The sequence below is a fragment of the Octodon degus genome, unplaced genomic scaffold, assembly GCF_000260255.1.
Source record: "Octodon degus isolate 3935 unplaced genomic scaffold, OctDeg1.0 scaffold00227, whole genome shotgun sequence".
Taxonomy (NCBI): domain Eukaryota; kingdom Metazoa; phylum Chordata; class Mammalia; order Rodentia; family Octodontidae; genus Octodon; species Octodon degus.
Genome location: NW_004524803.1, coordinates 533,578 through 546,679, shown reverse-complemented (window position 1 = coordinate 546,679; position 13,102 = coordinate 533,578). Strand labels below are relative to the sequence as shown.

Here is a 13,102-nt window from a genome sequence, read left to right as displayed (position 1 = left end):
TGCTCTGTCTAAGCAGGTGCTTTAGTCCATTAAGCTATCTGGCCAGCCAAGGCATTTATATATTTTTAAATGAAATAATAGTAGAAAATCTGAGAAAGAAAATCTTTATGTAGTACATGTGGATTTTGAGGGTCAGGGTGTATCATGACAATCTCATTCACATGAATATTTGAATGAAACTGACTCCCAATATCAAGAAACTTCCAGAATTTAGCTAATGTCTCAAAATATGCTCATTGTCTGAAGAATATAGTTGCTGCTCTTACAGAGTTTCACAGTGAATTTGAAGAGATATATGTATAGATTCTTACATGAGGTTAGTTGTGATAAGCACTAAACACTGTAGATAGTGCTTTGAAACTTGGAGCATATTCATTTGAATGCATCACAGATATGAGAGTTAAATTTGGCCTTAAAAGTTAATTGAAGGAATTTAAAGCAAAATCTAGTGAGTGTTGATCTAAAAGCATTTATGTCCTTTTTTTTTTTTTGTACTGGGAATTGAACCCTAGGCATTCTGCCACTAAGCTACATTTCCAACCCCCCCTCTCTCCTCTCTCTCTCTCTCTCTCTCTCTCTCTCTCTCGCTCTCGCTCTCGCTCTCGCTCTCGCTCTCGCTCTCTCTCTCTATCTCTATCTCTAATGTTGAGACAGTCTCTACAATGTCTTGGGAGAACTAGAATTTTTGATCTTTCCTCAACCTCTCTCATTGCTGGGGTTAGAATCATATAGAACTGTTGTACACAGTTGCACTTATATGAATTTGAAAAAAAATTATAATACATACCATGAGGGACATCTTTGAATTCTGATTTGCACATATGTTTATTGATTCCCCAGCCTCTGCATTTTTCCTCCTCTACCATTAGCCGCATAACATAGGTTGACTCTTCATAAGATAGGTTGACTCACTGCTGTTAGCCAAACTCTCTTTTTCCAGTTGTTTTTCTGTTCTCAGTATTTGTTACTGCTGATTGCTTTCTATTCCCTCCCTTCCTTTTGTGTCTATTACTTTTTTTCTGGATCTTATATAAATTTAAGCTCTCTGCCCACCCAAGTGGGGTCTTTCCAGAGTTCTGGCTAGGACCTTCCTCGCCCTGCCTCTCATAGAGGGTTGCAATAGTATATAACCTAAATCCTAGATGCATATGTCTGGTAGATCCCTACTTCTGGCCCCAATGCCCCCTGAACCTCAGCTTCCCCTTTCCAATTTCCCAGATGTTCCTTAGCCTGCAAAGGAAGACAGTTTCTGTCTTATCGTTGAGGATAACATCTAATGATGAAGTTGATGGCATTATTGGAATGGCTCTTCATAGTAGTATTTAATTTAATGTATTTTTTATTTATTTTATTGAGGAAGAAATAGCAATGAGGCAGTTTTAAAACAGGTTAGTAGGACAGTTACAATAATTAATACATTGCATATTGTTGTCTTTGTAGTAGTTATCATAGTACAAGATGCAGACATGATATCTTGTCTAAACACTGTTAGTTCAAAACTTTCTTCTCATTGAACTAAGAGAAAGTAGCTGTATATCTATACTAACAGTTTTGTAAATACATATATATATATATATATATATATATATATATATATATTCACTACAAAATGGTCCCTCATTTAGATCCCCTTCTTTGTTTCCTTTTCTCAGAGATGGGTATTCCATTGTCATTCAAATATTGTAGATGCATGAATTCGGCAAAGTAATCCAATATAGTCCAGTAGTCTATGATAGTAGTGGATTGTTCATATGACTGGCAATGTCAGAAGTTGTTGATTTGAGCCTTTTACAGCTCAGCATATTAATATGGCTTTACTTTTTATACCTCATTTTTATACTTTTCTGCTGGATGGTTAAGACCAAGATAAAGCAAGTCCTATATAACAAGAAATGTAACTTTTGTATCTGACAAGGTCAGTCAAATCCCCTCAGGATTTACCCTGAAACCCTATACAGCAGTTTGTAGATCGTTCGTCAGTGTCAGCCATGTGGATGAGTCAAGGCCGTTGCTTGACCAATTTGCTCTCTGTGAAAGCCTGAGAGAATGTTTTCTCTCCCTGCAACTCTCCATAGGCACACTCTACATCATCAATCACTTTCCTCTGTTGCCCTGTAATCTTGATCAGAAAATTTGAGACACCTCTGAGTTATAGGATGTTACAGTACACGTTCTCTTATGTACTGAGTCCTCACGGACCTTGAAATGCTAGGGCCAAAATGTTGGCTGTTCTTGGAGCCCTTCTTTTTCTCTAATTTTTTGGTCTGCAAATTTAAGTTGTTAACCCTCCAGAAGAGAAGCTTAATGAGATTATTACCCTACAACATAGGCAGTTGAGCTTAACCTCACTCACTAACTGTCTGAATATCAAACGCCTTAGACATAACATGGAGCAGGTATTTTCCATCAATTGTTGATATGCTAAACTTTAAATCCATACGGGATGTGAAAAAAATAAAAATTAAACATATCAAAAAATAAAAATAAACAATTACAAACTTTCATACAGAAATTTAGAAATCTAACCATATATAACATCATAGCAGGACAGTCCATAGTAGCATTTTAAAGCATGCATACATCATTTAGTGAATTTTGTTCACAAAGTGGGATCACTTAAGATTATTTCCTGTGGTTTCTAAATATGACTTCAGATTCTTTTGGCTGTTTCTAAAGTACAAACCTACCTCACAAATAATGGCCTGCCACTGAGGCTAGTCAAAGAATGTGCCACAAAAGTATATCAGGGAGTATTTTTTCCCCATAATTTTATTGAGAAACAAATAGCAATGAGACAGTTTCAAGCCAAACTGGTAGGACAGTTTCAATAATCAACACACTGCATACATTCTTCTTAGTGGTTAATTGCTGTACAAGATGCAAACTTGATATCCTATTTACAAGCACCATTAGAACAAATCCCTCTGTTCATTAAGAGAATGTAACTATATATCTATCCTAACCACTTTGAATACACAGATACAAAATGGACATTCATCTGTAACCCCTTTTTTTGTTAAGTTCCATCATTTAAACATTATAGGTGTGTAAACTCAGCAAAATATTCTAAATGAGTTCAGTAGGCCATAATAGTATTGGGTCTTCCACTTGACTGGCAATGTCAGAAATTTTTTTTTGTACTTTTTTTCCCATAATTTTATTGATAAACAAATAGCAATGAGACAGTTCCAAATCAAATCAGTAGGACAGTTTCAATAATTAACACACTGCATACATTCTTCCTAGTGGTTAATTGCTGTACAAGAATCATTCTATTCATTAACAATGTCAGAAATTGTTGACCTGAGTCCTCCACAGCTCAACATAACAGCATGGCTTTACTTCTTATACTTCATTTTTATACTTTTCTGCTGGATGGTTAAGACCAATTAAGCAGAACCTATGCAACAAGAGTTGTAGCTTTTTGGTCTGAGAAGGTCAGTGAAATCCCCTCAGGATTCATCCTGAGATCCTGTACCTCAGATTGTAGAACCTTTGTCAGTGTCAGCCATGTGGATGAGTCACGGCCATTGCTTGGCCAATGTGCTCTCTGTGAAAGCCTGAGAGAATGTTTTCTCTCCATGTGACTCTCCTTAAGCACACTCTACATCATCAATCCAGGGAGTATTTTTATGAGGGTTTATTTGAAACACAGTGGCAGAATTGGGGATATTAACTTACATAATCTTCCAACATTTGGATAATAATGTTCATTTTCATAGATAACAGTGATATATGTATAAAATAACTTTCAAGTGACAGTGTGTTGCAGTGACTATCAGAAAGATTTAGGTATGCATCCATCTCAGCCTCTTAGATGAATAAATCTGAACACATCAAAGCTACAAGCTGAAGAAAACTTGCATTTGCATATTTTTATTTTTTATTTTTTGGCGGAACCAGGAATTGAACTCAGGCCCTTGTGCTTGCCAGGGAAGTGCTTATTCCATTGAGCTATCTCCCCGAACCCTCATTGGCTTATTTTTAGAATGACCACAATTTCTGGGAGATGAGAATGTGTGCTAATGGAAAGCCTGATGAATAGTAGGGTTAAGTACAAGGCTGCTGTTCTGATCATGGTCTCTCCTTAACATAAACGGTCATCACACTTGCATCTGTCTACTTGGCACTGACCGTCACAATTTGGGAAGAAAATTTAGTGCAGCTAAGTATATGTTTTTGAAGACTTTTCATTATATGATGATCCAAACACTACAATTTCAGCAAATGATCTGGAAAACCAACACATGAAGCCCTGGCATTTACTCTTTTTTTGTTTTAATTTGAGTATTAGGTATAGAAAATGAAGTTTTCCTTGTTTTTTATTGGTAAAAGAATGACCTACAAATAACAAAGTGGAAATTTACAAACCCTGAACTTGTGAGTACTTATTGCTATTATTTTATTCTAAAATTTTAATGACAAAGTTGTCATTAATTTTCCACAGGCCAATTCTCCAGAAAAATTATGACTTATTTGAGGAATTTTTCAAATGTAAACAGAGTAAAATGTAGTGAGAAGTTCACTAATTATTTTAATTTATATGTTTGTTTTGTGAGGAACCCAAAGGTATTGAGAGAATTGAAGGATATAAAATATTAACACATGAAAGTCAAATATAAAGATTAATAAAACAAATATAAAGTAAACTTCTAGAGCTAATACATTTTATCACATTGATATTATCTCTTCAAGCTGTTTCAAGAAAAAAGAAGTGGAGACATCTTTGCATTTCACTTTTAAAACTAAGGATAAATTTAATAGCAATATCATTTAATGAAAGTGTACTCATTTAAACTTTCTTATGTTCATGTATTGAAAGAGGATATGCTTTTGAAGGAAAAACATTTTAGAGGTTAGGCCTGCTGAGGATTGCTAACTCAAAAAAATCAGCAACAAAAACTAAGTTCTGTGAACAAGAAATATAAAACTGTGTAAATAAAAAAATATTGCTGGATGATTCGAGTTGTTTTTTTTTCTCCCCAAAGAGCAACAGACCTCCCAAACACCCAAAATTATCTTGGGCTTACTCTAACAAATAATGCTTTGGGAAATCCTTCTAGTATAAATGATATGCTATGCGTGATAAATGTACAACTCTACATCCAGCAAGGCTTGTAACTGCACAGCCGAAATATACACAATTTATTTTGGAGAAAGGATTACCAAATGGGGTATGTAACAATAAGTATAGAAGGCAGTCTTTCCCTGGAAGATGAAAAACAATCAAATATTGTCCTACAGAAAGGCCTCAGATTATTTGTATAAGTTCAAGGGCAAGGTTAAAATGTTAGACAAATATTAATTCCAGTTTTCTATATGCAGTGCACAGGTGCGACTTGAACAGCATATTATATGGTATAATCATTAAATTCATTCAACCAGACCTTAGAGAGTTAAAAACATATATTCTGAGGAACAGGACTCCTCGGTCCAAAGAATGAGAATGAAACAGTGCAGAATATTTGTGTATCAAGGTGATTCCAGTTTCCAACTGGGAAAACGGGACTGTTAACACCCACGTCCCATGACAACTGTCCAATTATGTATATCACACTTGGCCTACTGTTTGCAGTAGAAGTAATCAATAAAGGATGTGGTTGAGTGAACATAGATTTTGGTTGAACCAATGCATGAAAACTTAATCATTTACTCAGAGAGAAGAAATCAAATAGAGCCGAGATGAAACAGCCACTAAGGGGTTTGTTGATTGTGCCACCAAGTTTGCGGGCCACAGACGAAAGTAATAAGGCAAATGGGATCAGTGACAGGAGAAAATGTAAAAGGCTATTCTTAATTTCATGAATTAATAGAAATGTTTTGATGTATTTTTTTGGTCATTTTTAGGAAATTTCACATCGAAGCCTGAATGTTCCATTTTAAAGAATATATGAAAATTACTAGGGCGTGTCATTTCTCTCAAGCAAGGAGAAATTAATTTTCAGCTATAATAGAAAGGTAATTTCCACACTTGAAACTTTGTACTGATTGATTTAAAGATCTACACTGTGGAAAGTTTTCTAGGAAATAATTTAATCAGAGTTCACAAGAAAATTTACCATCAGTGTGGAATAAACCCAGAATGGGCCATTTGTGACCATTGTGTCATGAACATAGTTTTGTGGTATTTTTCTAGATTCTTCCAAACAGTCACCCTAATTTTTTTAAAAGAGTTATGGTATTTCACTAAATTAGTTACTTCAATAAATGAGGGAATACATGTATTATGTATTCTGAGCACACACCACACACACACACACACACACACACACACACACACACCATAAGGTAAACTGAAGATAGTCATTTCTGCATTTACCTGAAATATCTATCTATCTAATAATAATAATATTTCTTCTTAATTTTCCAACTCACTTTTTCTTAGTTTAATGGGCCATCATTCTGGCTTTTATAATAGCATCATAAAGCAATTTTGGAACATAATTCTTTTCTCCCCCACTTGTATTTGAAGTAAGGGGATAAAGATATTGCCAATGGTGATTTTCTTTCATATCACTTTCACTTAATTGCATATTTGTGCAATTAAATTATTCAGATCAATGGAAAAGATAGCAAAACTTGTTCACTATTAAAAGCCTCCTCAACATCGAACACTAGGTCTGGGCCTAGCATTGCCAAATGGGCAACACTACATTACCAAATCCTCAGTTGTAAGAGAAAGTGGTACATTTTTCAGTTGAGGGATTCGTATAAATTCTTATAACCATTTTAGAAGCTTCCAGGCTTAAAGCTTATTCACCTTTCATGCATGCTCGGCTGATGGCCTTAGACACACACTTATCTTAGACATGGCTATCCTCTTCCATTTCCTTTAAAGAGATAAAATATGTTTATAGAGATAGGGCTACCATTAGTGAAACTGGCACAATTGCACAGGTTAGGGAAAAGAGATTTAGAGGTGATGCTAAGCTTCGTACACAGCTTGATTTATCTCTCAGCCACCGCCACCATAAATTCCTCTGTTTTGGCTGTGTTCCATTCCTTGCATGTTATTGCTAACTTGCAAGAAGACAGTGTAGGATGATGAAAATGAATACATATATATATATATATATATATATATATATTCATGTGGGGACACACATGCTTATTAAAAATATTAAACCATCAAAGTAATATTTTTGAAAAATAACTATAAATTTTATGTCTAATAATTTGGCTATTTAATGATTTAATAATGCTTCTTAGATATCTAGGGTGCTGTTGTCTACTTATATAGAAATTTTGGTTTTAAAACATTTACCTGTCAAAAGATCATATCTAATATTTTGCAATATTCTTGAATTCTTGCTGCAAAAACACACCAGGCTAACACTCCCAAGAGTGTTCCTCTATAACCATCCCCACTGTGAAGTGCCAGATTTGCATGGGAAATTTTTGGCCTTCAGAGATTTTCCCCCTTATGACCTTAGAAAAAATGTCCTCTGTAATCTCTTGTACATGGCATAACATTTTAAAATAAGACTATGTCTACTATATGAATCATTGATAGCTTTATAATATTGTTGTAGAAGGGAATTCTTTCTATTTGGTATAAAAAAGGAAATGGGAATAGGTCTTCTTGCTCTGTTATATGTTTGCCCTCAGGCAAGTTGCTGGGCTTCTGAGAATTTGGGGACAGAACCATCTCTATGACTATGAAAACAGCACGTGATCAATCAAACACAGCTATATTTATTCCCACTCCTAAACCCAAGTAACACATCTGCAATAATTAAATCATTCAATTGTCGCTTATTTCAAAACATATAAGTCAATTGTTCAAACCTCTCCCCCTTTTTTGGACTGCACACACCAGAAATTCAGATCATGAAGTACAGAATAAATATTACAGATGAGACATAGGTGAACAAGTTGAGAATTATTTGGAATCAATTTTAAAAGTATCAAAAATTATTATAAAGACCATCATTTGTCAAAAGGACAGTCTAGTATTTGTCCTGTGACAAATACCTATGACAAGAGCTCAGTAAGTTTTATACACAATATACTTTCTCCATCTCTTTAATTATGTTTATTTTTTGTTACTTTTAGATACAATGAAAACATCATTTTGCAATATTATTTTAGGAACAAGATAAGGGATGCGTTAGGATAACTGTATAAGCCTAGGCCAGGTTTGTTACTCTGAAGAAGCACAAGAAATCTAGTGATTTTCTACTGATTTGGGGCAGTAATAACAGCTGAGTGAAGTAATTTAGTAGTTAAAATGAACTGGACAAAAGAACACAGAATGAATTTGTTCCAAACAGACATTAAATTGAACTTACTAATCTCTCTTTGTATTCAAGTAACTCTTTCTTGGTTGCTATTTGAAAAGTAAAGCTTTTAAGGGGTAACTAGTTTGGTCATCAAAGAACTAGTTAGCACTCTCTACTTGGAAGTGGGCCCTGTCTTTCTTAAGTAAATTTCCAAACTCTTCTTGTTAAATATATCCATGTTCCTAAGCTATTTATTCACTAATGAATCTGTTTTATTTAGTATTTTGAATGATACCTTTCATTTCACTGGCATTGAGTCGGGCATGATGGTTTGTGTCTATAATCCCAGCACATAGGAGACTGAGGCAGGAGCATGGCTAGGAGTGCAAGTCTAGCCTGGGCTACATAGCGAGTTCAGGGCCAGTCTAAACTACACAGGGAGACCTTGTATCAAAACACAAAACAAACACAAACATACAAACAAAAAACACCCAAAAGAAAACAAGCATTTCCCTGGCATTGATATGCTAAGTAGTGATTATTATATTAGCAATGGTGCTTACATGTCTACACTTTGACTCAATAATAATTATTAAGTGTCTTTCAAATAACAATTGTACCTCTTAAAACACCACCTTAAATATGTTTACAATGAGGTATAAGTGGAAAGAGATCAGAACTTAACACAATCTTTATCTTTTACCACTACTGTTATTATTTAAAACGTTTTATAGCTATAACATGGAAAACCAAGCCCCTAACTTGAATAACTTTTATTTTTGTTGTTCTATGTTGACCAAGTCACAGGATCAGGATATAATGCACAACTCAATGGAGTACACAGCAATTATAATACAATGAGTAATGGGTAAACGTATTTGTTTTTTGGAGGGGAAACTCATGTATGCTTTTATTACATTGTCTGCTTTAAATAAAATACTAGAAATACTGGTTTCTGTGTTCAACTGTTTATCCACATATACTCAAAGAAAAGCTGTCTTAATGGAAGAAGCATGACTAAAGCATAAATGGAAACTTTCCTTAAAGAAGAGCTCTAGAAAGGTTATGGCAAGCTATGGTTATTGAAGCGTAGGGCACAGAGCTCTTCTCTCTGCCTCCCTAACCTATGAGATGTGACCTGATTCTCTCCCTCCTTTCATCCAAGGTCACTGCTAAACTTACAGAAGACCAAAAAGAGAAAAAGATACGAAGGAGGAATAGACATAGGAGAGTCTGAATGTGTCTCTTCAAGTACCACGCTGGTTTAAAGTAACTTATGATGAAAGGGTCACTTAAGAAGGGCATTGCTTAAAATTTAAGCAGGCAGTAATGGAAAGCGACAGACCTCAAACAATTTAAGTCTTTCACAGTTGAGTGGGCACACAGTGACAGCAAGACAGGATGTGCGGACTTACCTTTGCAGGACCTTGGCTATGGCTTCATAGGCTCTCCCCAGGCCGAGATCATCGCTGAGGTGTGTGGAGATTTCACTGCAGGTGTTAAGGACCTATCAGGCAGAGAAACACACACTGAAAACACAGCACTGATATGGCCACTGATGCTGCCTTCCAGGATGGAAAAGATTAAAATTAACAGTTATTTTTAATGTCTCTATAAAAACTTTGTCTATTAAAAATTCATGTTGGCTTGGTTTATTTTTATCTATAGTATAACTTGTTTCATGGCAATCTCTTTGAGCTGTACCAGCGAAGTCTTACTCTAGTAAAAATAATTATTTTGTTACACTATTTCTAATCTTTCAATTTATGCAACTTAGGTGTGAATAAATAATTGAATGGTTTACAACATTATTTTAAAAGATGGGACTATTATCAAAGGTAATATACAGCAGATTATAATATTCTACTATACTCGCTTCAAAATCACTTTTCTTTCTATAAATAGCTACTTGAAAAACATGAATTTAGGCGACAGGCCATTTCTAGATCTATCATTTTATTAGATGTACATTTCACAGTGAGTAAATAAATATAGTATTTACTAAAAATATTTCTTACAAATGTACTTCATTACCCAAAATCTCTTCAATAATCCAAAGATTATAGCTACCATAGGCAAACATATGATCTTAATTTAATTTAACACCAACATCATCTGTATGGTTTTATTTTTCTCTTTTCCATTCTTTGGTCCTTTTCAATGGCCAAAAGGAGAAAACTACATAAAAAGTTCCCCTTTTTTCTTTTTCCTTTATTGTTACTTTACCCAACCGATTACACACATGAGGGCACATGCAATCTCCGAAGACCTCTATGAAAATCCTTTTTACATATCTTCTGGGAAAGAATTAGTGAACATCATCTGATGGCATTTGACATGCCCTGTGTGCTACTATGTAAATGAAGTGGCCTACAAAGTTTAGGGATGAAGGCAGGATTGATATTTGTCTTCACTTTAAAAGTTAATATTTGCAAAATAATTTCAGTGAGGCCATTGTGACAGCTCATGAAGCCTGGGTTTCACGTGGTTTACAAGTGGCTGCTTGACATGATGATAATGCTAAGACTTACTCATGGGTGTTTATTAACCCAGCATTCTAATTCCTGCTAAGCCTGTAAAGTTCATTTATTTATTTATTTATATCAATTTTATTGAGAAAAATTGCAATGTGACAGCTTCAAAACAGGTTGGTATTAGAGTTACAACAATTAATACATTGTATATCGTTGTCTTTGTAGTAGCCATTCATAGCACAAGATGCAGACATGATATCCTGTCCAAACACTACTAGGACAGATCTTTCTTCTTAATGAATTAGGAGAAAGTAGCTATATATCTATCCTGACTATCTTGCATAACAGATACAAAATTGTCCTTCATTTATATCACCTTTTTTTGTTCAGTTTTGTCAGAGATGGGTATTCCACTGCCATCCAAATATTGTAGGTGCATGAATTCAGCAAAATATTTCAATATAGTCCTGTACTCCACAATAGTAGTGGGTTATCCACAGGACTGGCAATGTCCGAATCTGATGACTTGAGCCTTCCACAGCTCAGCATATTAATATGTAAGCCTGTAAAGTTTAAATTGTTTGAATGTTTTTGCACTTTAGAAGCATTTCATTAGTTTGATTTAGTAAGTAATCGTTGTGTTTATCAGACACAATGTAATGTTTTGATCTATGTATTTACTGGAGAAAGATTTAATTGAAATAATGAATATACCCATCACTCTTGACATTTTAATAGTAAGAATATTAAAAATCTATTCTTTTTGTACTTTTGAAATGTTCACTACTATTAACCTTGATTCTTATTTTGAAGCTTGCTAATGATACCTTGTATAGGTCTGAGGATATTGTTGTCAATCTGTCTCACACAGCTGATAACAACCAGTTTAACCTGATGTGAACTGATGCAGACCTGGAGTAGGAGGTTCTTAAATTGGTGAATTTATAAGAGATCATATTGAATCCAAAAAACAAATATTTAGGAAGATATTTTGGTCCACATATTTTTAAATGAGATTCTAAAGCCTCCAAGTAAGGACTGAATATTATATTTGAGCCAAAAATAGTTCCTTTGTCTTTTCCAGCAGATACCATGACTTGTCCCAGACACTGTTGTGGCCTAGGAATTCCTACACAGATGGGAACATGCCTGTGGTTTAAGATGGGCTTTTGACTTTCATGTGACTTAATTCTACAGTAGCCTCTCCATAGAGACAAATGCATTCTACTGAAAGGAACCCTAACTTTAGAACAAGACTTAGATTCCAGGTCCTAGCTCATCCATATCCATTTGGCTTAGAAAAGTTATTTAGATTTAATTTCTTCATAAATAAAATAGAAAACCTACTTCTGAGAATTGTTATGTGGCTACCAAGAAATCACACAAAATGTCATGTCTTCTTTAGAACAAGAATTTTTTGAACTCTGCTCACCAGACACTAGTGAAGGGTCCCTGGCAGGAGTTTCCTTCTGCAGAATAAGGACAGCCCATTTAATTTGTAGGCTTAAGAGAGTTTGGATATTTCCTTAAACAACTGATTTAAAAACAAATATAGATAAGTAGTTAAAAGAATATGTTAATTATTAACCAAACAGGGAAATAGTCAATTACATGAAATTTATCCTGGGAGTATCTTCTGAAAGAGATGGCTTAAATCAGAGACAAAGCCTCTGTTACTGGATCGGTGAGATAGCTCAGTGGACTAAGCGCCTGTGTAGGCAAGCCCAGGGACTGGAGTTCGATCATGGGTACCACATGCTATGCTGGCCTTGCCCCTGGGTGCGCTGAGCTGGTGACTGAGTCCTGGCATGGTGTCGCACCCCTGAAGTGCTAGCACTGAGGAGGTTGAAAACAGGAGGATCACTATGAGTCCAAGCTGGGTAGTGAGACTCTGTACCAAATACGTAAATCTTCTTTTTTTTTTTAAAGCCTCTGCTACTCATGTTATAGCATTTATAGGCAAAGAATATAATTGATCTTTGTCAAAAGAAAGAAGCAAATATAGGTCAGTATGCTGCTCTGTAAAACTTTTAGGTCAGTGGACACCTAGAGAAGTGATAATAAGGTTGTCAAAGTTGGGAATGTCAGTCCATGTGTCTAATAAACACGGCTACTCCACTGGTTGCCTCAAAAATTTCAGTGTACAGTGGAGACAAAGCTTCAAAACCTATTTCACTAAACTTCACAGACAACAGATCCCTTTTCTCCTTAAAGTGAAATTGAGGTCCTTGGGAGATTTTTTCAATAAAATCCAAGTTCTTAAAATGAGAAAATACTGAGTCCCAGCTCAGGCGCAGCGTGGCCCGGACCCTCTCCCGCCCCCTCGGGCCGCCCCCCACCCCTCCCGCCGAGTAGGAATTTCTGCCGACTTCCGGGAACCCCGAGACCCAGTCCTAGCCCAGGTCC

The 13,102-nt window shown here is 35.4% G+C and overlaps 1 protein-coding gene across 1 annotated transcript in view; it reads right to left on the bottom strand.

Annotated features, from left to right (window-relative positions):
- Positions 1-13,102, bottom strand: part of Ttc29 (tetratricopeptide repeat domain 29) — a 293,590-nt gene that overhangs the window by 166,498 nt on the left and 113,990 nt on the right. Inside the window, exon 8 of the mRNA XM_023705716.1 lies at positions 9,638-9,729. Coding sequence (XP_023561484.1) covers positions 9,638-9,729 — 92 coding nt within the window. The remainder of the gene's footprint in view (positions 1-9,637; positions 9,730-13,102) is intronic.